Genomic DNA, 25,680 nt, shown 5'->3' on the forward strand with positions numbered 1-25,680 from the left:
CATTACTAAGCCAGTACAAGAAAGGACAAAACCCAGGGAGGTGAATACAATGCTTAGTACTTCTTTCTCCCTAGGCCCACTTGCTCATTCTAGAGGAGGCAGTTGAAAAGCTAAGCAGTTTTTAATAGCCTCTCAGTGCTTGGAGGTCCAGACATTGGGAATTCACGCCTACCAAAGAGTCAGGGGGACTAAGGGGAAGGGAAGGTGGATAGACATTGGGTAACACCCTTACTGTGGAATGAAATCACGAAGAACTGCACCCCAGCAGTAAGGATGAACAAGAAGTAAACAAGAAGTATACTAGTTCACTTAGACTCCTGGTATATATAAATTCTCACCAAAGAAACAACATTCTTGACCTCAAATTATTGCCACAGTTTTACAAGTATAATATCCAGCACAATATATAAAAACAGCAAGCCACACAAGAAAACAAGTCACATGAGGAAAGCCAGCATATAGAACACCCACAGTACTACCATATATTGAAGTGGTAAAACCAAAATTATATAATGACTATACCTCTAACATCCAGGAAGCAAAAGACAAGATTAAAAATTTTAGAAGGTAAATAAAAAATATTAAAAAAATAATTAACTGGAAATTCTGAAACTGGAAAGTACAACAGACAAAATTTAGAACTCAAGAGATGGGTTTAATGGCAGAATAGAAAAAGCTGAGAAGATGAATGAACAAGACAGAGGCAGACCAAAGAAATGCTCTAGAATGAACAACTGAGACTCAAGAAGGCGGAAAATACAGAATAGGGAAGATGAAACAATGATATGATAAGGTCTATCAAAAGTATAACTGGAATCCGTGAAGGAAAATAGCTCAAAGCACTGCAAAATTGATAAAAACATAAAGTCTTACGTTCATAAAAGCCCCACAAGGAAAATAAATAAGAAATCTACACTGGTCAAATTGTAATAAAACTGCTGAAAGCCCAAGAGACAAGAAAAGTTTTAGTCTAATACCTGATTTCTCAACAGAAACAATGAGCGCCAAGAAAAGGGAATCATGATAAAATCTCATCAAAGAATCCCTCACTCAGAAAATATTCCCTTCAAGAATAAAAACAAAGATATTTTTAGGAAAGTTAACAGTGGAATGCATCACTCACAGATCTGTACTACAGGAAATTCTAAAAGGTGTTCCATAGACAGGAAGATCCCAAATGAACGGTCAAAAACACAGGAAGAAATGAAGTATAATAAAATGTTAAGAATATGGGGAAACTCTAATATTGATATATAAAATAGTAATAAGTTATTATGGGGTTTAAAATAAATCAAATGGAGTAATGTTATATAAACATAATTGGGTAAATATTGTTCATATATTCTACAGTCCTTGAATTATGTGGAAAGAGGTAACATGAGACACTGGTAGGTTAAAGATGCATATTGAAAGTCTCTAGAATAACCACTAAAAAGAACACAACTTCCAAGCTCATGAAAGGAGAAAAAGAAATAGAATTAAAGAAAAAAGGATATCCAAAAGATGGTTAAGAGAGAAAAAGAAATAGGCATAACAAATAAGATACATAAAATCAATATACTTCATTAATTAGATCAAATGTTAAATTTATAAAGATAGGCTGGATGTGATACAGAAATGGTAATAAAGACAGAAAAAGATCGTATAAATCAAAGCTGGTGTAGATGTATTACTGTGAGATTAAGTAGACTTTAAGGTAAAAGGCATTGCTAGAAATAAGTACATATTAATAAACTAGTGATTAGAATCAATTCATTAGAAAGACACAAGATTGCATTCACCTAATAATACAGCATCAAAATATATAAAACAAAAATTAACAGAACTCAGGAAGACAGCCTACAATCATGGTGGGAGATTTAACACAGAGGTAAAAACACATCAGAAAACTTACAGCTTTAAAAACATATTGGGGGGGGGGTGGAAGACTGAAAAACTAAAAAGCTGAATATCCATCTCAAGAACTTAGAGAATAATCAGCAAATTGGACCAAAGATTTTTTTGCAGATTTCTGTAACAAAGGACAGAAAGTAATGACCAAGAAAAACACTTTCCATTCATAGTGGTCTTAGAGACTATATTATCTTTGTATTATATTTTAAGTTGAAATGGCTTAACAACCTAAGGTTTATTAAGAGTTAATAGCCTACAGGTTTTATTTTTTAAGATTTATTTACACATACAAAAGCTGGGGTGTAGGCCAGAGGTTGGGGGGGGGGAATAGGCGTGGGGTGTAAGGATTCACCTTAGATAGAGTGGGGAGTAGAACAGGCGGATCTACTGAAATACACTGCTGAGGGCAGCAGTGGGTGAGACAGGAGAGGACTGCTGCACCTTGTGTGCCAGCTCCCTGGCGGGGAATCGAACTCATGCTGCAGTGGCTGCAGATAGTGTCATAGTACTGAGACTTAACCTCCTGCACCACCAAAGAGGCCAGCCTATAGGTTTTAATAACCTAAATCCATTTTTAAACTTATCACTATGAAAAAATACATCCTAAATCCTAGGGAGCTAACTTACAAGTCACCATCTGAGAAACCATTTATTCATAAATTGAGGGTCCACATGAAGATTCTGGAGCAATGGCAATGATCAAGATGGCTCCTATCCTAGAAATGTTCACATGGCTTTCATACTCATGAAAATACTCCTTTAAACATATACACCTTTAATTATAAACAGATTTATCAACACATGCTTATCAGCTAGTCACCTTTTTCTCTCTCTTCATCACTAGCCATAGCTTCCCAATCATCCAATCCAGCATCCTCAGTTTCTTCTTCCTCTTCTATAAATAAAGGTTTTAATCAAAGACACAAAAGTTATCTAGCAATATCAAATTGCCTTTAGGAAAAAGTGGAACATTAGAGAAATGTTTGTGCAAAAAAAAATACAATCAATTATCTTTGGAATTACCTTTTAAATATAGCTAACAAATTATAATTTGCTATTACTAAAAACTTTACAATTTCCTATTCGGAATATAGCACATTAAACAACCCAGATTTTGTATTTGAAGTAATTAAAATGTTAGAAACCCCAACACTAAAATGTTCCTTCAGTTCTTGAAACAGGTATATGATCACACTCAGTTCTTCAGGACAAATGAAATTTCACATATCTTTTTTCTAATCTTTCACCTTAAACTTTAAAATTTATTTTACTTTAACCTCCACAGATACTACTTAAATGACATGACTGAAGTACAAAATTACCACACCACTCCATTTAAAAGTAAGAACAGAATATTGTGCTTATAACTCCAGAACACCAGAAAGGTACCATTTCAAATATTAATAATTTAATAAATGACCAACTTTTTTTTTTAAACTGAAATCCAATCAAACAAAACTATTCTCAAATGAAAGATGAAGGTAAGACATGTGGTATTTTGCTTCCCTATAAAAATTATTTGTCAACAAGTTTGAAAAAGCCATCTTGAGGAAGAGGCAATGAGAGGAACATTACTAAAATATTCTTCTAAATAAGCAATTCTTTCTAGTGCTACAAACACCTAAAATAGTGAACTACTATCAATCATATCAACCTGAACTTCTCTAATTTTCATCATTCTATGCTGAGGTGGGCTCAGATAAATGATCCACTTTACAGTAAGAACAGGAAGGCAGTAAAGGAGGAAAGCTTTTCTCTAAAAAGCTTCTAGGGATTCTAAAAATTGTTTGCATATTCTCTCAAAATTCTCACTCTATCTTCTCTTGATTTGACCAAACATACATTTAACCCTCCACTGGCTCTCCTATTAATATCTAGTCTCAAGAAATAACATTTTTATATGATTTTTAAAAACCCATGCATGCCAATTTATAAACAGTATTTTTTTTTAAAGATTTATTTATTTATTTATTTATCTATACAAGCACTGGGTACAGTCAGAAGTGCAGGAGGGTGAGAAAATTCACCAGAGCCAGAGTGGGGAGCAGAGCAGGCAGAAGGACCAAAGTACACTGCTGAGGGGAGCAGCGGGCGCGGCAAGAGAGGCCTGTTGCGCCATGTGGGACCCTCGCTGGCGGCCGGGGATCAAACCGGTGCTGCAGAGGCTGTGGGCAGCTTTGCAGCCCAGCACTCAACCACTGCACCACCAGGGGAGGCCCCTAAACAGTATATTTTTATTGTGTAACATTGGTTTACAACACTGTATGATTTAGGGGTAGAGGCTCATCCTTATTCAAATATATGTTACCACTCTCTTTTTTCTTAAGAAAATTCATTTATGCTAAAAAAGGGAAGGAAACTGCTTCTACAAATTAAAAATGAGTAAGTTGAGTCTATTTCTGAAGGCAGAATTTGCTTCTGCAGGATTAAGTAATTTCAGAACTTCTTGCCATAACCTAAGATTTCTGGCCCATAAAAACATCCAAAAATGTAAAAACCTCTATCGTCTGTACAAAACATTTTGTTGACACTACTGAAAAGAGCAAAATTGGTTCAAGTCTCAGTGCCACATTTTTTTGAAGTGAAAATGAAAACGATCATCTAGAAAAAAGAAAGCTATGCAGATATTTGATAATGATAACTTAGACAACTTAAGACATCAATTCTATTTAATAAGTTATTAATTAGATAATGTTACTGGCCTGGTTCAACAGGAGGTGGTATCTCCTCTTTTTCTGGTATTCCTTGTTCCAAAACTTCTACAGCAGAACTTAATTCTATTGGTTCAGATACTGAAAAAAGGACAGAAACCAAGTTAATATTTTTTCAGTCTATATTTCCTCTTAAAATATTCCTAAGTATTGCGTAAAAACCAGTCTTACATACCTAAATTCTTCAGCAACTTTAGTGAACATTTAAACAGTAGTCATGTGTTTTATAGGAAACACTGGTTTTTCTTTATAGTCAAGGAAAAAAAATGTAAAATTATAGGAGGTTGAAAAGTAAATAAAGAAAAAATGATACTTCCATTTTTTTAAGGATATTCATAGGGTAGAATTCAGATGTTTTAAACAAAAGTATTTTTCCATTAGCCTATTGTCTGAATTCAGTTGACAATGGTGAATAATATTAATAAGAAACAAGTTATAGGAAATATTTCAATATACATTTCTGACTTGATTTCTTTTTATAAGAATCAGTTTTGAAATTCTGAGGAAAAGGCAAACAAAATTGTTTCTAAATAACCAGATATTCTACAAACCTTCTTTATTTTCTAGCTGCTGTGGTGATTTTTTCTTCTTTTTGTCTTCATAAATTGGCCTTTTCTTTGGCAAAGTGTCTTTTGATGGCACTTCAACACCTGAGAGATAAAAATGGAAAACTTCAGGTTGATAATACTTGTATGTCACTTAAGAAATACATCTTTAAAAAATTTTCATCACTTTAGAGATACATACCCTACAATCTAGAACATTCATGGAACCATCCTTTTGATATAAGGTATTTTAAATTTTACATACCATAACATTCTTTTGACAGTTATGTAGCCACCATCATAATGAAGGCAAATAATAGTTACATTACTGTTCTGTGTAGTCAGACCCCTCTCACATCCTTACAACCATGAATCCATCCCAAAAGATTTGCTTTTTTTTTTAAAGATTTATTTATTTATACAAGCACTGGGTACAGTCAGAAACACGGGAGGGTGAGAGAGTTCACCAGGTTCAGAGCAGGGAACAGAACAGGCAGACTGACGAAGTACACTGCTGAGGGGAGCAGTGGAAGCGGCAGAAGAGGTCTGTCGCACCATGTGGGACCCTTGCCAACGGCCGGGGATCAAACTGGTGCTGCAGAGGCTGTGGGCAGCTTCACAGCCCAGCGCTCAACCGCTGTGCCACCAGGGGAGGCCCCCAAAAGATTTGCTTTTTGATCCTTAGTTCCTGACAACCACTAATCCATCCCCAAAGATCTAATTTTTCCAAAATGTCACAGAAATGAAACTGTATATACAGCTTGGCTTCTGTCATAATAGATTTGAGACCATGATATGTACCAACATATCATTTCTTTTAACTGGTATCATTCCATTGTACTGATGCACCACAATTCCCTTTATTCATTCAACAGTCAGACATGAGTTGTCTCTAGCTTTTAACAATATTGAAGAAAGGTGCTGGAAACATTTGTTTGCAGGTTTTTGTGTAACAGTCCTCTGGAATAAATATTTTGGAGTGGGAATAATAGAATATTAAGTAAACATTTCAATATACAGCAAAGTAACTGTTTTCCAAAGTAACTTTACAAATTATGCAGTCCCATTAGTAATATATGAAGAGTCATAATTGTTCTGCTGAAATCTTTTGCCCATTTTTAAATATGGCAGTTGGTTTTCTTATAGTAGAATTCTGGGTTTCTTTTATTATTCTGGATATTAGTCTTTTGACAGATTAAGTGATCTGCAAGCACTTTATATAAATTCTCTCAATGGTGTCTTTTGCAGAGCCAAAGTTAATTTCCTCAAATTTGTTATTTTTTTCTTTACAGATTAAACTTTAGAAATCACAACTAAGCCTTTCTTCCTTCTCTAACACAAGGTCACAAAAATTATCTTTTATGTTTTCCTCTAAAAGTGTTACACTTTCCTTTATATTTAGATCTATGATCCATTTTGAGTTTTTATATAATAAGTGAGATTTTAGGACTAAGTAAGGGGTTTTTGGCATACAGACTTCCAATTGTTCCAATACCACTTATTGCCAAAACTACTATACAGGGGGAAAAAATAAAAAGACCATACCCTATATAGACTTTTTTATAATGAGGTAACCCTAAATTACAACATTGTATAGGTTTCAGGTATACAATTTCTCACTTCAAAAACTATACATATTACACCACATCTACTATCAAACATCCACACTGTCGTCTACTGATCTGTCTATCCTTTTGCCAGTATCACAACGTCCTGATTACCATGGCTTTATAGTAAGTTTGGAAATTTGATACTATGAAATCTTCCAAACTTATTCTTTCTCAAAGATACTTTGGCCATTGTAACTCCTTTGTCTTTCCACATATATTTTAGAAATCACAGATATCCACAAAATAGTTTGCTGCAATATTGACTGGCACTGCATTGAATCTACAGATCAGTTTGGGAGAACTTATAACCTAACAGTAACAAGTTACCCAATTTGCCTCCCTGGTGGTGCAAGGGGTTAAAGTCAGCACTATCAAGCAATTGCCAGCCACTGAGGCATGAGTTCAATCCCTGGCCAGGGAGCTGACCCACACAGCACAGCAAACCTCTGCTGTCTCGCCTACTGCTCCCCTCCACGAACCTCTACTGTCTCCTACTGCTCCCCTCCACGAACCTCTACTGTCTCCTACTGCTCCCCTCCACAGTGTATTTCAGTTGATCTGCCTGTTTTGTTCCACGATCTATGTCTGCTGAATCCTCTCACAGCCCTCCCCCACCTCTGGCCTATACCCCAGTTCTTGTATGCATAAATAAATCTTAAAAAAAAAAAAAAAAAAAACCCAGGGCCTCCAGGTGGCACAGGCGGTTAGCACAGCACCGTGAAGCTGTCTGCAGCCTCTGCAGCACGGGTTCAATTCTGGCCGGCCGGGAAGATACCCTCATGGCACAGCAGACCTCTCCTGTCCGGCCCGCTGCTCCCCTCAGCAGTGTATTTCAGTCTGCCTGTTCTGTTCCCCACTCTGTCTCTGGTGAATCCTCTCACCCTCCTGCACATCTGCCTGTACCCCGGTTCTTGTATACATGAATAAATAAATCTGAAAAAAAAGAGTTACCCAAGCCACAAATGACAAACTCGCTCCATTTGCATGAACCTAACATTTGCCTTATTTTCACTCATGTTGCCACCGTTATGTATGTTCTGATCACAAATTTGATTTATTAGCAATCTTTTGTATGAGCTACCAAATTTATAGACTAAATTAACAAGACAAAGCAACTCAACACCGTCAAGTAACTGCTACATATTTCAGACTAACATGCTCATTGATCTCAATTTAATAAGAATGTTTGGGGCCTCCCCGGTGGCGCAGCGGTTGAGCACTGGGTTGCGAAGCTGCCCGCAGCCTCTGCAGCGCTGGTTCGATCCCCAGCTGCTCCCCGGCCACCGGAGGAGGGTCCCACATGGCGCGCAGACCTCTCCTGCCGCCCGCTGCTCCCCTCAGCAGTGTACTTCGGTCCTTCTGCCTGCTCTGCTCCCCGCTCTGGCTCTGGTGAATTCTCTCACCCTCCCGCGCTTCTGACTGTACCCAGTGCATGTATAAATAAATAAATAAATCTTTGGAAAAAAAAAAAAAAGAATGTTTGGACTTTGAAATGTACAGTGAAACATGACACAAAATACTTAATTTGTAATGAAATAAAATGAAAATAAGTTTAAAATACATAGTAAGTAGAATAATGTCCCCACTATCACCAAAGATGCCCATGTCTTCACCCAAAACAGGTGAAAAGGTTACATAACATGGTAACAAAGATGTTGCAGGTGTAAGATTAAAGACTTTAAGGTGGAAGAGATTATCTAGATGAGCCCAACCTACTTCACAATACACTAAAAGTTAAGATTCTTTCACTGAAATATAGACTGAAGTCAGAGGAAGATGTGACTATGGAAGTATGGACACTGATGTAACATTGGTGGCTTTGAAGATGAAGGAAGTTATAACCCAACGAATATGTGAGTGGTCCTTGAAGACAAGAAGGGAACAGATTCTCCCCTATAAACTCCAGAAGAGGAAACTGCCAACAATTTAGACAAGTGAAAATCATGTCACACTTCTGATCTATGAAAAGTAAGATAATTACATTTATGTTGTTTTAAGTCACTAAAGTTGTGGTGATTTGTTACAGCAGAAATAAAAAACGAATGCTAAGTATAACCAAAGTTTTTATTATCATTATAAAAACAAAGTAAGTTTACTTTTTCTCACTATGGACAGTGTGACTAGTGGTTAGCAAACAAATGATTCAATTAAAAAGTGACTTATCTAAAATAAGAAACTTAGTATTAGAACAATAATCTGTTACTGTCTGAATTCATAGTTCCTATTATCCAGTTCTGAATATGTGTATAATACTTTCTCCCAGAAAGAGCAAATAAATCTTAACAAATTAAGACACAGAAGAGCAAACCAACATCAAATCTGATTTCCAAGTAACATTATTGAATTTGAGGAGACTACATCTTTATCAGTTAGTGGTGAATCCCCAAATTAGAGAGCGGAAAACAAAATGGTTCTCTATTGCACTCATTCCTCCCCATTCATGTAACAAACTTAGCAAAGAGGTTCTACATATGTTGGGTTACTGACAGTCTCTTACTAAGGGCAGAAATTTTATAATAAAGATAACAGTAAAAACTGTTTACTGTGGGATTTGAATAAAGTTGTTAAAAAAAGGAAAGTCACTTAAAACGTCCTTAATATTATGAATGTATGTAAGTGCAGAGACTGATTATAACTGTAAAACCAGGGCTATTGCTCTGATAAGAGGCATACATTAAACAAACAAACCCAAATAAAAGAATAAAAGCTGGCTGCTAATTAAAGATAGTTGGGTTGCCCAGAGTTCTCCCAGTCTACCTACATCTAGTACATAAAAGCAAGGGCCTGGGGGAAAATTGTGCTCTGTATAATTTGAAAGTGGTCCCAACAACACCCCAGCTTAATCAACTATTTCTCTAGTTAACAAACTGCTGTATTTGTAATCACTTTGTGTTCAGATATTACAGTCACTGTGCAAAATGAGACATTACAATCAAGTTCTTATAGAAGTTCTTTGCCTGAAGTGAGTTAATTCCAAATTATTTATAAGGACTGTTATATGCTTAGTAGTCACAGGATAAAAACTACAGAATATACTGAAAAGGTAACCTGCTACATCTTTCAGAGTAATTAATTATATGGAAACATTTGCAAATAATATTCTGTAAGAATATATTTTGGATTCAATGGGTTAGTTTTATATTATTCTAGGTGATAAAAGTGACAGTTGTTCTTTACCTAAAAAGGTAACTTCAAAAGATCGTGAAACAATACTTTGGTGTCTTCTCATGAGATGACACAAGCGAGCAAACTATGGAAGATCTTTAATATCAAGCTAAGTAGTTTCAACTTTATTAAGAGACTAGGGACAGAGATGCCACTTGAGAGACCATCACTTCCAAACCTGTCCTAAAGATTGACGTAAATTCATCATTTTAAATCACAAATTTTCATCTAATCTCATAAACTCAAGGCTACTCCTTAAAAGTTATTTGTAATAATGGCAAATTACACCCTGCTTGGTCGCATTATAATTTCTTCATGAGTAGCCTTTCCAATAGCTAATAGTAAAATCTGATTTCTGAATGCTAATTGTACTCAAATTTATTCTCAAATTCTATCTTTTAAAAAACTATATCTAGAAAAATAAAACTTTCTGAAATACAGGTACTGTGTTTCTCTACTACTCATAGGTGAACATAAAATGCATAATAAGGAGTCACACAGTTCAGCTTATATCTTAGCTCTAGGACTTCAAGGGCAAGCTGTTTAAGCTCTCTGAATCTTCATTTAACCATCTATATGATGGGAAAGAAAATATCTGCAAGCTTTTATAAGGAAACAGTATCAAGGGTTTATAATAGCATCAATTACATACTAAATAACATAGTAAATGGTAGTTATTACTATAATTACAGCATAAGCACCAAAATTACTGTAACACAAATCCTGTGAAATGTAAGTACAGAAAATTAAAGGAGGTCCCAATGTATTCTTTTCAAAGGAGCAAACACAAGACTTTAAATCATCTTAACAGTCAAAAACATAATTATTTGTATGTCCAGTTGTGAACTCTAAACTAAAAGAATCCTGGCTCTTCAGTTAAACATCTGATTCCAGGTATAGGGTAAGAAAATGCAAGATGAACTTAGAATTATCTTGTTTTGCAAAAAAGCAAGGAAAAGGTCAGTGAACACTGTGCTTATGTGAAAAAGTCACAAGGAACAACCTGAATGGGCTCCTGCTGCACCATTTCATGAAATACCAATTTCATGAATAACACATCAATTACATTCATTAATATAAACTAACATGCATCAAAAGAAAAAAACCTCACTGGTCACCTTTGTAGATTGGTAGGCTACATATTTGCCTTTTTTTTTTTTTTTTTGAAAAGAGAAAAAATTAAGCATTTTTATCCTGGCTTTCCTATATGAATTGCATTTTATTGAAAGTTTTTCTTTAGAGAAAGAGACTAATAAATGGAGAAGGAAAAACAGAATTTAAACTGCCTGTTATTATCAACTGACCATTAAAATTATTACATAAAAGTAAATGGAGAACTTTTAAAATGAGTAACTCTGCCAATACCTAAATCCACTGATCAGTTCTGACATTACAATAAGTGACACAACCAGATCATGTGTTTCCTAACATGAGGCAACAGGAAATGCACAGCACCAACAGCAAGTCATCTATAGATCTAAGAAATTATTAAGAATAAAAAAGTATATTAGCCATATCAGAATAAAATTTCACAAATCTGGAATACAGGAAATTCTAAAGAATCCAGCATTTTCAACAAATAAATGGCATGCCAAAACTAAAGGTGATAGTGGTTATTAATGACAGATTTAGCATACTAAAACACAGTGTATGGATCTAGTCCTGTTCCTGACTTGAACCAATCAATTATAAAAGACATTTTGGAAACAAATTAAAAAAAATTAAACAGACACAAATCAGATGATACCAATGAATTAATTTTGCTAGATTAATGTTATTACTTTGTTTTATTATAGCATATTCACAGGAGTTCTTGATTCAATCCCACTCTCCCTTTATCATTAAACTGATTTGATTGCCTGGAAAAAACTTGTTGACAGTTCAATTAATTAAAAATACTACTCACCCTGAGCTTGAAGAAGTTTAAGTGTAGCTTCAGCTCGGGCTCTGGCTTCTCTCTGGGATTTAGTTAAAAGTTTCCCTTCTTTTTTCAAGCGTTCTTTTCTTTCTTTTTCTTTTTGCTTTTTCCTTTCTCTTTTTTCTTGTTCCAATCTTTCCTATAGAATACATGTCAGAATAAAATATTAGCTTAATTGTAAAACTTAATGTAAATAACCCTAATTTCAAACAAAGTTCTTGAGATACCTGCAAAATATTGCTAGATTACAAATGAAAATATTTCAAATGTTGTACGTGATTACTAATTAACATCACATTAGAGTAGACTGTGTCTGTAATGATATATAAACAACTTCTGTCTGTATCTGAGGAAATAAAGGTAGGATTTTTCTATACCTTTTCATATTTTTATATCAGAAAAATAATGTAGCTGAATTACCATACAACTATGAAAATGTTTTTAATTAGAAAGATATTTTATATAGAAGAAATTTTAAGTGAAACACAGTAAATGCAAATTCATGAACACATACCTCTTCTTTACGTTTGGCTTCTAATTCTTCAAGTCGTTTTATACGTTCTTCTTCTTCTCTTTTCTGTCTCTCTTCTTCTTCTTTAAGCTTAGCCAAAGCTTCCTGCATAGCTTTAACTGTGGCTTTGCTAGGTCCTTTTTTCTTCTCTTTTTCCTTTTCTTCCTTTTCTCCTTTCTTTTTCTTCTTATCTTTTTTCTTTTTGTCTCCATCATTGTCATCTACCAAAAATGAGAAGCAGCTGTTTTTAAGACTATACTAGGACATGGCTGTTAGGCAGCAGGCTGGGATCTCTAGGCATCAGGGTATCCTAAGAACTTGAGTATTCAGAGCACTTATGCACCTGAGTAACCAGAAAAGCTCAGAACAACATATTTTGCCTCCTTGGGAGCCTAAATGTTGATGTTGCTCTGAGTTGTCCTGAGGGTTGCAAAGGTAGCAGAAGGAACTTGTTAGCAGGGAAAACATTATACTGTATCTAACGTACCTGTAAATCCACAGTGTCTGAATTTCAGCCTAAATTCTGTAGCTAGTTTTGCTTCTATAAGAAGGGAATAAGAATGATGCCTACCTCCAGGTGGAATGGGGGAGAGGGGAACAGAGTGAACTAGGATGGAGGACTACAGGTATTTTGGTGGTGGGAAAGCCATAGTGATCAAATCTGAGAGGAGAAAGCCTATACTGTCAAAAAAATTAAGGAAGTAAAATAATGGTTCCTCATTAAATATTAATTAAAATTAAAATTTGAAAAAAAAAAAAGATGGCTACCTTAACAGGATATTATAACCATTCCCAAAAATATAGATAACCATTCTCCCAGAACTCTGCAGCATTATGCTAAACAAAGTTATATAGCTTTCATGTTGCTTTAACTCAAAGATATTTAGAAAATAAAAATTCTACCTTTATACAATTTTCTCATTAAAATCCCATTATACAATGTTCCAAGTTTTCTAAGAAAAATTATGTGACTCATTTGAATTATAAACTATTTTGATTCTGAATAAGGGAATACTTACTTAGCTTATTTTGTGATAAGTGATTCTGGTTCCGAAACATGGCTCATTATTGTTTAAACTATAATTTCATCATGTTTTTACTTTTCCATATCATAGTTTAAATTGGGTTTTTAAAAAAAAGAATTCAGACATTTTCTGACAGTTATGATTAAGAATAATTTTTCATAAGGTAATTTCCGGTCTACCAACAGTTAAGTTGTTTTCAGCAGCAAAATTCTACAAAAATCCTAATCTTCCTATAAACCCATTTGGAATGTATTTTATACTATATGTAATACATGTTTTATATATAACACCTTAAATATGATTATCAATTCAAAGATTACGTAGATGTCATTTTTCAAAGGATTCTTACAATTAAGTACCTTCACAGTCAGTAACAAAATGACTTTAGGGCATAACGATCAAAACAGACTAAATGTGAATTAAAATGTTTCCTCAATGTGCCCTTTTCTCAATATTACCAACCTTCAGCAGCTGTGGGAGTCTCTCCTTTCTCTTCAGAGGTAGGGGTTGCTCCAATATCGACAGTCACTTTTGATTTTATAGCTTCCTCTTCGGATTTCTTTTGAGATTCTTTTTGTTTACTTTGATCTTTTTTCCCAGTTTCTAACTCTTCTTTCTCTTTCAGTTTCCGCAGTTTTGCCTTTTCTTCATCTCGTTTCTTTCTTTCACGCTCTTTCTTTTCTGCCTTCTTTTGGGCCACTGTCTTAATTTTGAAGGAGGAGTCATCATCTTCATTTCCACTTTCTACATTAGGACATGGCTTATTTTTTTGATTTTTTTTCTGTCCTTTCCTAGACTGTAAAAATTCATCTGATTCATCACCACTTTCACCTGAAGAATTTACTCTGGAACGCTCTTTAGTTCTTTTATTGTTATCTTCATCTTCTTCTGACCCTTCCAACTTTTTATTTGATTTTTGAGCTTTCCCTTTAGGCTTTTTATTAAGTTTACTGAAGTCGTCATCATCATTATCACTCCCAGAATATATTTCTACTTTTGGTTTTGCAGTATTTTTTGATTTAGAATCTTTATCCTCCAATTCTTCACTATCATCATCAAAACTTTGTTTTTTTCCTTTCTGTCCTTTCTTTTTTTTATCTTGTTTAGAGGCGGATTCTTCTTCATTATTTTCTGTTGGCTGAAAAAAGTACATTTTTAGAAATATTAATAATTGTATTTTATTTTTTAAATAATCAACTCCTCAGACTCAAGTGTTTCACTAAGTACACATAAGAAAAACTCTTAAAATAATCTCAATATAATTCCTTTCTACAAGAATATAAACCAGGTCCCAGAAGCTAGTACATCAGGTACATCTCATATTCACAGTACATATCAGAATCCAGGTACTCTGAAGCAAGCACTACTCACCAGTCCATATTTACTGTCTTATTCAAATAGAATACAACATATAGGAGGAACACTGAAAGAAGGAAAAATACCACTTTCCCATTACTATGATCTAATACAAATACAAAGGATGAAAAAGAAATAATACAGATAATTGGAAATATAGATGGGAAATGTTTTATCTCCAAATGTACCAATTTTATGAACACAAAATACCTTTACATTCCCAAATAAAGCATTTTATATCTGGGAAAGGTTTTTTAAATACTTTTTTCCTTTCCTAAAAACTTTTCCCACTTTGGCATCAGAATTTATAGAACTTTTAACTGGCATATTAATGTTGCTCAAGAGTTCCTAAAAGCAGCTCCCTAAAAGTGACACTTGGAAGTATGGGAAACAGCAATGTCTTTCACCTTTACTGCAGCAGTTTCTCTGTCAGCTTTGATGCCTTGAGCTTCCCAAGATAATTCTTCCAGTTCTTTTAGGATATCATCTTCACTAGAAAAGGATTAAAAATATATTTTGAGGACTGAACTGGTTTAATAGTGAATCTAGGACAAAAGCTAATAAAAACCAATTATACTTACTCGAAGTCTTGCCTTTTTCTCTCCTTTTTCTTTTTCCCCTTTGACTTTTGAGGTTCCTGTTCCTTGGCAGCACCAGCTCCTTCTATTTCTGCAGCCAAGGCATCAATGTCGTCCTTGGCACTTATATGAAGACAAAAAAAGACCCAAGTGTTACTCAAGAGCAAAATAACCTATCTCATTCACTTACAGAGTTTTTTAAATAACGTTAGCCTTTGAATTTCATGCAGTAGCGTCCACTGAAAACAAATAATTTGGCATGTTTTTTTTCACGACAATACTTGAGTTATATCTACTTTTTATCAGTCTTCCTACACCTGTTTTCATAAACTTTCTAGGTTACACTAAAATCAGAAAGAGCTACAATGAAGAGCTCAGTACAAAGAAGTTATTCAAGAAAGGATAATTTTGTTGATACCAAAGTTTTGTTGTGTCTGAATGTAGTTATTTCTAAAACAGAGAAAACTTAGAAGATAAAACTAATGTGGTTACTTGACGATAACAACATTTAAATATTTGAACATCTATACATTTTTACTTGGAATAGCAGAAATTTTAGACCATGAAAAAACATTAACAATCTTGTCTATTATCTCACTTAATCAATGGGAAAACCAAAATGCATGATATTTAATACCTTAAGCAACAAATGACTACACATCCAAAATCTAAATGAATAATTATGCACTAAATAAAACACATAGAAATAAAACATATAGAACATCCCAAAATACAGAACCAAATCTACTCAATCTTGTTACTCCTGCTTTCATATCTGGCTCCATCCCAATCTGTCCTCATCTAACAATATTTCTTGGAGTAAGCCAAATTTCAGATAAAACCTACAGAATACCGGAGGGGGCGGAGCAACATGGCGGCGAGGAGACGCTGCGAGTAAGATCTCCCATTAAAAAAAAGTTAATAGGGAAGAAAAGCGGCAGGTCCCAGTGAGAACTGGGACACGGAAGATAAACAGACGACTCCAGCAAACTACCCGAAGAAGAAAGTGGCCATAAAAGAGGACTAGAAGGGAGGAAAGCGCAGAACCCTGTTCCCCTCCCCCACCCACAGAGTCGGCACTCTCCGACCAGCAGAGAGGAGGAAAAAAACAAACTAAAACGACCAACAAGAACAAACTACGCAGCAAGTGGGACTGTGAGTGGAAAGGAACTATTGCAGCCACCACACCCCGTGAAGTGGAGCTGTGGAGAACCCTGCAGGATTCGCCGCGGTGGTGAGCGAACAGCTCCTGGCGCCATTAGAGAACAAAGAGACTCCGGAGGAGACCCGCACACAGCCCCGGGCCGGCCCATAAGCTTGCACGGGAAAGCGGCGCGCTTGGCACGCTGAAAAGCAAACGCAGATCGGGATCGCGGCTGCCCAGGTCCCCTTGCCTGCGACCTAGGCTTGTGGGGAGACGCGCAGAGGCACTCACTGAGGTGAAAGTCCCTCACTGAGGAAGCAGGAACCAGGCGCCCAGGCACGGGAGCGGGTGCAAAATGCGCCATTCCCGCGCCACTGAACTGGGCTACAGCCCGCATCCTGGACCTGAGGGCTTTGGAACTGAGACCTGGGGCACGAAGTTCAAGGCGTGGGTTCTCCAAGATGGTGGGGCACAAGGCAGACACAGCACACCAAAGCCTTTGAGGTTTACCCTACCATTCCCGCTCTGTTCCCTGTCCCACGGGGTGGGGGAGGCGAGAAACAGCCCCCCAAGGACAATAGGCGAGCTCTCTGGTGCCACCTAGTGAACAGAAAAAAAAAAGTCACTAACACCCCATAGAACAGGGAAATTTCTTAAGATTGCTTGAAAAGGGCAGAAGGCTCCTGGAGGAGACAGTGGCCAGCTGGGAAGTTAGCCCGCGCCAGGCCCCTTCCGACCAGCAGTCTGAGCCCACAGAGGGAACAGGCACCCACAGCCGGGGCAGACCGGGCGCGCAGAAGAGTGTGCCTGAGACCGGATGCTCAGGGACTGAGTTCCGCATTGCCATTTTAGAACAGGGACATTTCTTCAGAAAAGACTTCCTGAAACCAGCAGAAAGCTCCCTCAGAAGCCAGAAATGGCTCCTGGAGGAGCCAGAGGGGAGCGGAGAAGTTCACCCAAGATGCCGGCCAGTCCGAGCAACACAGTGTCCCAATGCATACGACAAATTAGAAAACAGACAGTAGGGAGCAAAAGAACCACACGCAACCTAACAACTACTCAGGAAAAAAGCACACCACAAAAAGAAAACCAGCCCCCAGATTACAACGACAGTAACTTGGAAGAACTTCTGAGCCTTCCAGAAATAGAATTTAAAATTGCCGTGATTAAAAAAATGACAGAACTCATAAAGGAAAACAATGATCAGAAGAAGGAAATTGAGTCCCTAAAGAGGGAAGCAAAAGAAACGCAGGAGATCAAAGAATTAATGGAGGAACTAAAGAACTCTGGGAAAAGCAATGAAAGCAGAATAGATGAAATGGAAGAACGAATAAGTACTCTTGAAGACACAGAAATAAAAAGAACCAAAACAGAAAAGGAAAGAGAAGTACGAAGGAAAAAGAATGAAGAAAGACTTCGGGAACTATCTGACTCCATGAGGAAAGGAAATATAAGAGTTACAGGAATTCCAGAAGGAGAGGAGAGAGATGTAGGAACAGAGAAAATATTCCAGGAGATAATTGAACTTCCCAAACGCGAAGAAGGAGCTGAAAATTGATATACAAGAAGCAAGAAGAACACCAAACTTCCACGACGAAAGGAAAAATACAGCAAGACACATAATAGTGAAACTCCCAAGAATCCAGGACAAGGAAAAAATAATGAAGCTGACAAGAGGGAAGAAACAGATAACATTCAAAGGAAAACCAATCAGGCTGATATCAGACTTCTCTGAAGAAACACTACGGGCAAGGAGAGAGTGGAGGGACATAGTCAACAGACTCCAAGAAAACAGATGCCAACCAAAAATACTCTATCCCGCAAAGCTCTCCCTCCTCTATGAAGAAAGAATAAGGACCTTCCCAGACAAAGAGAAACTCCGGAATTTCATTACGACTAAATCCCCACTCCAAAAAATACTACAAGGAATCCTAAAGCCAGAACCTCAGAGGGACGAATAACAACGAAAGAAGGCCAAAAAAAAAAAAAAAAAAAAAGTTATTAAAAGAATAAATAAAATCAAAGGAAAGACAAACACAATGGCAAATACAAATGTTAACATATCAATATTAACTCTAAATGTAAATGGACTAAACTATTCAATAAAAAGACACAGAGTTGCAGCCTGGATTAAGAAACAAAACCCAACCTTTTGCTGTCTCCAGGAAACACATTTAGCTACAAAAGAAAAAATAGGCTCAAAGTTAAAGGATGGAAAACAATCCTACAAGCAAATGGACCAAAAAAGAAAGCAGGAACAGCTATACTTATATCAGATAAAACAGACTTCAAACTCAAAAAAATAAAAAGAGACCCCAATGGTCACTACATTATGATCAAGGGGACAATACTTCAAGAGAAATAACACTCATTAACATATACTCACCTAACGAAGGAGCACCAAAATATATCAGACAACTGTTGTCCTCTCTGAAAACAGACATCAGAGAAAACACATACGTAGTGGGAGACTTCAACACACCACTATCAACAATGGATAGATCAACAAGACAAAAAATAAGTAAAGAAACTAAAGCTCTAAATAAGGACCTAGAGCATTTGGGCTTAACAGACATCTATAGAACACTAAACCCAAAAAAAACGGAGCACACATTTTTGTCAAGCGCACACGGATCATTCTCCAGGATCGATCACATACTGGGGCACAAGACAAACATCAACAGATACACCAAGATTGAAATCATACCTACCATCTTTTCTGACCATGAAGGCATCAAACTAGAAATAAACGATAAAAAGAAGGCAAGGAACTTTCCTACCTCATGGAGATTAAAAACCACACTACTGGAAGACCACTGGACTAATGAGGAGATCAAAGAAGAAATTTAAAAATTCTTTGAATTGAATGACAAGGAGGACACCAATATCCTAAATGTATGGGATGCAGCAAAAGCAGTAATAAGAGGAAAATATATAGCAATAGAAGCTCACATCAAGAAACAAGAAAGAACTCAAAGAAACAACCTAATCGCGAAGCTCAAAGATCTAGAAAAAGAACAACAAAAAAACCCCAAAACCAGTAGAAGAAAAGAAATAATAAAAACCAAAGCAGAAATAAATGAAATTGAAACTAAAAAAAAAACAATCCAAAAGATCAATGAAACCAAGAGCTGGTTCTTCAAAAAAATAAATAAAATAGACAAACCCCTAGCCAGGCTCACAAAGGAAAAAAGGGAGAAAGCACAAATAAACAGGATCACAAATGAAAGAGGAGAAATCACAACAGACACAGCAGAAATCAAAAGAATAATCAGTAACTACTATGAACAGTTGTATGGAAACAAGTTCAACAATCTAGAGGAGATGGACAAATTCCTACAACTCTACAATCACCCAAAGCTAGATAAAGAAGAAATAGAACACCTAAACAAACCAATTACAATTAGCGAAATTGAAATGGTAATCAAAAACCTCCCCAAAAACAAAGCCCAGGACCTGATGGATTTCCCAATGAATTCTACCAAACATTCAGAGATGAATTAGTGCCTATCCTTCACAAACTCTTTCAAAAAATTGAGAAGGAAGGGACAATACCAAACACGTTCTATGAAGCCAACATTACACTAATACCAAAACCGAACAAGGACAACACAAAAAAGGAAAACTACAGGCCAATCTCCCTAATGAACACTGATGCAAAAATCCTCAATAAAATTTTAGCTATCAGAATCCAACAATGTATCCATAAGATAATTCACCACGACCACGTAGGATTCATTCCAGGGACACAAGGATGGTTCAACATCCGAAAAATCAATCAACGTTATCCAACACATCAACAAAAAGAAATATAAAAACCATATGATAATATCAATAGATGCTGAGAAAGCTTTCGACAAAGTGCAACACGCATTCATGATAAAAGCCCTTGAAATTCTTGGGATACAAGGAACATACCTCAACATCATAAAGGCCATCTATGACAAGCCAACAGCCAGTATCATTCTCAATGGTGAAAAGCTGAAAGCAATTCCATTAAGATCTGGAACAAGACAAGGATGCCCACTCTCATCACTGCTCTTCAATATAATACTGGAAGTCCTAGCCAGAGCAATAAGACAAGAGAAAGACATCCAAGGAATCCCAATAGGAAAAGAAGAAGTCAAACTATCACTATTTGCAGATGATATGATAATATACATAGAGAACCCCAAAAATTCCACAGAAAAACTAATTCAACTCATCAATCAGTTTAGTAAAGTGGCAGGATACAAAATCAACACGCAAAAGTCAGTAGCCTTCCTATACACAAACAAATCTGAAGAAGAAGAAACCAAAAAAAACCATCCCTTTTATTATTGAAACCAAAAAAAATCAAATATTTGGGAATAAATCTAACAAAAGAGGTAAAGGACCTATACAAAGAAAACTATAAAACACTGTTAAAAGAAATAGAAGAAGACACAAAGAAATGGAAAGACATCCCCTGCTCATGGATTGGAAGAATAAACATTATTAAAATGGCCATCCTACCAAAAGCAATATACAGATTCAATGCTATTCCAATCAAAATTTCAATGTCATTCTTCAAAGAAATAGAACAATTATTGATGAAATTCATATGGAATCACAAAAAACCCCCGAATAGCCAAAGCTCTCCTGAAAAAAAGAGAAGGGAATGGAGGCATCAGACTCCCAGACTTCAAACTATACTACAAAGCCATAATCATCAAAACTGCATGGTATTGGAACAAGAACAGACATACAGACCAATGGAATCGAATAGAAAATCCAGAAATAAACCCACAGATTTATGGTCAACTAATCTTTGACAAAGGAGCAAAGACTATGCATTGGAGCAAAGAAAGTTTGTTCAATAAATGGTGCTGGGAAAACTGGGTCGCTACATGCAAAAGAATGAAGCTTGACCACTACCTCACACCATACACAAAAATCAACTCAAAATGGATTAAAGAACTAGACATAAGACCTGAAACCATAAAATATATAGAAGGAAATATAGGCGAAACACTACGTGATTTGCACATCAAAGACATCTTTACAGACACATCACCCAAAGCAGTGATAGTGAAGGCAAAGATAAACAGCTGGGACTACATCAAATTAAAGAGCTTCTGTACAGCAAAAGAGACAATAACAAAAACAAAGAGAAACCCCACCAACTGGGAGAACATTTTTGCACACAACACTAATGATAAAGGACTGATCACAAAAATCTGCAAAGAGCTGATGAGACTCAGCAACAACAAAGAAAATAACCCAGTCAAAAAATGGGCAGAAGAGCTAAAAAGAAACTTCTCTGAAGAGGAAATGCAAATGGCCAATAGGCATATGAAAAAATGTTCAACATCACTTGTAATCAGGGAAATGCAAATCAAAACTACCATGAGATACCATCTTACACCAGTGAGAATGGCACATATTAAAAAAACTAGCAACAGCAAATGTTGGCGAGGGTGTGGAGAAAAAGGAACTCTTCTGCACTGTTGGGAGTGCAAACTAGTCCAACCACTATGGAGAGCTGTATGGAGATTTCTGGACCTACTAAACAGAGCTTCCATATGATCCAGCAATTCCACTCCTAAGGTCTTTTACCCAAAGGACACAGAAACATCAATTCCAAAGAACACCTGCACCCCTATGTTTATAGCAGCACTGTTTACAATAGCTAAGCTTTGGAAACAGCCCAAATGCCCCAAAATAGATGACTGGATCAAGAAGATGTGGTCCATATATACCATGGAATATTACTCAGCATTCAAAAAAGATAAACACATGCAATTTGCAGCAACATGGATGGCGCTGGAAGGGATCATGCTCAGCGAAATAAGCCAGAAAGAAAAAGAAAAATACCGGATGGTCTCACTCATAGCAGGAATCTAGAAAACTTAAATAAGGGACCAGGAAAATGAATAACTATAAGAAAGTGAAAATCAAAATCAACAAAAAACTATGAACCAGAGACACTTTTTGGGGGGTGAGGGGCGGGAAGGGAGGGATTGGGGTCAGAATGGGGGGGCTGCAATTGTATGGGGAATATAAAAATAAAATTTATTATTTTAAAAAATAAATAAATGAATTAATCTTAAACAAAAAAAAAAAAAAAAGAAAGAAACCTACAGAATACCAAGGCCATAGGTCAGTTTGAGATGTACAAATAGAAAAGGTAAATGAATCCCAATATGTGAATGATATATACAATAAGAAAATAAAGACCTCAAGTATCTTGGCCCATATTGATACCTTGTTACAAAGAACTTCCAAAAAGAATTTTAACTACATGATAAACACAATTTTAAGGTTATATAACAAGACATTGAGAATATAGGATTTATCCTCAAGGAACTTAACAGAAAGACAAGTGAGCCAGAAATTACAAGTGCCATTAAATAAAGGATTTTAATGCTTTTACATTCGGCCAAAATTGAAAGATATCCCCCTTTTTTTTTAAGAGGCATGTATTTTTATTTATTTATTTGTTTGTTTGTACATGCACTGGATACAGTCAGAAGCGCGGGAGGGTGAGAGAATTCAACAGAGCCAGAGTGGGGAGCAGAGCAGGCAGAAGGACCGAAGTACACTGCTGAGGGGAGCAGCGGGCGGCAGGAGAGGTCTGCGCACCATGTGGGACCCTCCTCCAATTGCCGGGGAGCAGCCGGGGATCGAACCGGCGCCGCAGAGGCCACCGGCAGCTTCGCAACCCAGCGCTCAACCGCTGCGCCACCAGGGAGGCCCGAAAGATATCCCTTTTGCACCATAAACAGTGCATTTGAGAAGGATCATATAACACTAAACTGCTGCAATGGTGCCACATTCAGAATGAGAAAGTCAGGTACTTTCTAGCAGAGAACACTGAAAAGAAGTACTGAAAAGGAACAGGAGTTGCACATGGATATGCACATGGAGATGTGCATATTCGATACAATAAGTACAAAAACCTAAAGGCAATAAAGCATATGGTACCTCAGAAAGGCTCATTAAAGGGGACCTGAAACAGCTGAGCAGCTTTTTCTGTAATGTTATGCATTTCATGACCCTATTCAATATTTAAGAAACCAGGAAATGAGGTGAAAAGTATGCAGTGTATTTTGAGCAATCTTTCCAGGTTTTGATAAGTCAGATTTGAACAATTTGGTCTTTTTATAGATGAAGAAACTGAGATACAAGAATTTGTCCAGAATCACACAAGGCAGATGTGGGATTTGAACCCACAAAGTTGATTCCATAATCAGAACTCTTAAGTCTGCAAACATAATAAAATTTACATTTTAGAAAGCTACTTCTGGTATGACTAAGAGGGTAGACTCTCAACTAGTCAGGAAGCAGGAAGACCAAGCTAATTCATTTAATTATGATGAAAACAATGAACACCTGATTTGCAGGGATGGAAGGCAAGAGGAGGATGTGAGTCCATTAAATATTAGAGGAATTAAGAATCAACACTTAAGTGAATGTACATTAAAAAGAATGAAAGAATCAAGGATAATTTTCAGATCTCAACAGGTAACAAGAAACTTAAGTCTGGTCCAGCACCAATCAATAGCTCCAAAAGAACTCTGCCAACATTTCATATTACAACACTGAGAACAAGATGCGATGGGAAGGTAGTTAATAACTGAAGCTTGTCACCTCACCTCCAAAAATGTGTCAGCATATATTCATCACAAAATAGCTTAAAAGATCTTCCTGTGATTGGCTGTATTCCTGAATATTCATCAACAGACTTCTCTACAACAGTATATAGGACTATGTTTGTATACTGTTGAGTCTGAAACACTTTTTCTGGTCAGTAATAAAAGATTAACAGTTTTTGAGTAATTTTATATTATCAGGCATTGTACTGGTCACCCACTGAATGAAACATGTCATTTAATCCTAAAAAGAACCTCAAAAAGCTTAAAGATGATAAACAATTTACAAAAGGCCACATAGCTAGAAAGTAATACTAGGACTTAAGCCCAAATCTGATATCAACTTGTACTCCCTCCTAGAAAATGGGAAATAATCTGAATTGAGAAATTCAAAAACAGCTATAAGATACAGCAAATACACACATCTGAAAAGTTTTAGCTCCAAAGATTTCTAAAGTGTTCCCTTAATATGAACTGAACGTCCTGTGCCCAGACTTAGGAGGATGTCCTAAGAAGTCAACCATATGACAAAGATAAGCAACATACATATAATCATTTAATTAGATATTTAAACCATAATCTGTCTAAATTTTTAGCCCAACTCCTACACCTACCTACCACCATCAAGAGTTTTAAGATTTCAGTAAACTAAGAATTCCATCCAAAATCCAGTCATGCACCCCAGCCAATATGTGGTATGGCTACTTTCCTTCCTTTAAACTGTTGCAATGGATGTTTGGTGATACCTATCACAGTCCCAATTTACATTTCCTTAAAGGATACTGAAATCAAACATTTTTCCATGCACTTATTCACCATTCACATGTACCAATCAGTGCAATTTCTCTTCATTCCACCAAATGCCACTCTATTTCTCTCTTCATGTTGCCCATCTTCTAGTTGTATTTTCTTTCAATGTTAAGCTTTGAGGATCTTTATGTGTTACAGATATGAATTGTTGGCCAATATGTGATTTACACATACAGTAAGTCCTCACATTCAACACTGCCAACAGGTTTTTGGGAACTGCGTCTTTAAGTGAAACAATGTATAATGAAACCAGATCCTCACTAAGATTTCATTCAAACTTGACCAGATTCCCCCCCACCCCCCATCAACATTATAAGGAAGTATTATTTGAGGTCCTACTACAGTTTCTTCCCATCTGTGGGTTGTCTTTTCAGCCACTTTGGCATTTCAACTGCTCAACAGATTTTTATCAGAAAAAAATGTTTTGAAATTTGGGAGGCACCTTTTCTTCCTTGAAATTTTTTCTGTATGCATCAAGCTTTCAGTGTTAAGACTAAGAACTTTCCACCAAGCCCTCCCTCACGAAGATTTTTCTTTGTTAACTTCTAAAAGTTGTGTTAACATTTTATATTTAAATCCACATTCCAGGGCCTCCCCCGGTGGCGCAGCGGTTGAGCTCTGGGTTGCGAAGCTGCCCGCGGCCTCTGCGGCACAGGTTCGATCCCCGGCTGCTCCCCAGCCACCAGAGGAGGGTCCCACATGGTGCGCAAACCTCTCCTGCCGCCCACTGCTCCCCTCAGCAGTGTACTTTGGTCCTTCTGCCTGCTCTGCTCCCTGCTCTGGTGAATTCTCTCACCCTCC

At 36.6% G+C, this 25,680-nt stretch overlaps 1 protein-coding gene across 1 annotated transcript in view; it reads right to left on the reverse strand.

Annotated features, from left to right (window-relative positions):
• The window catches only part of EIF5B (eukaryotic translation initiation factor 5B), a gene marked incomplete at its 3' end in the record, with an annotated part of 60,454 nt that overhangs the window by 21,911 nt on the left and 12,863 nt on the right, over nucleotides 1–25,680 (reverse strand). The window contains exons 2-9 of the mRNA XM_084235042.1: nucleotides 15,316–15,435; nucleotides 15,142–15,226; nucleotides 13,841–14,516; nucleotides 12,357–12,574; nucleotides 11,831–11,981; nucleotides 5,156–5,254; nucleotides 4,596–4,685; nucleotides 2,714–2,788 (exon numbers count right to left, since the gene is read on the reverse strand). Of these exons, the coding sequence (XP_084091168.1) occupies nucleotides 2,714–2,788; nucleotides 4,596–4,685; nucleotides 5,156–5,254; nucleotides 11,831–11,981; nucleotides 12,357–12,574; nucleotides 13,841–14,516; nucleotides 15,142–15,226; nucleotides 15,316–15,435 (1,514 nt within the window). The remainder of the gene's footprint in view (nucleotides 1–2,713; nucleotides 2,789–4,595; nucleotides 4,686–5,155; nucleotides 5,255–11,830; nucleotides 11,982–12,356; nucleotides 12,575–13,840; nucleotides 14,517–15,141; nucleotides 15,227–15,315; nucleotides 15,436–25,680) is intronic.

This window comes from Talpa europaea, assembly GCF_964194135.1.
Source record: "Talpa europaea genome assembly, chromosome: 6".
Lineage (NCBI taxonomy): Eukaryota > Metazoa > Chordata > Mammalia > Eulipotyphla > Talpidae > Talpa > Talpa europaea.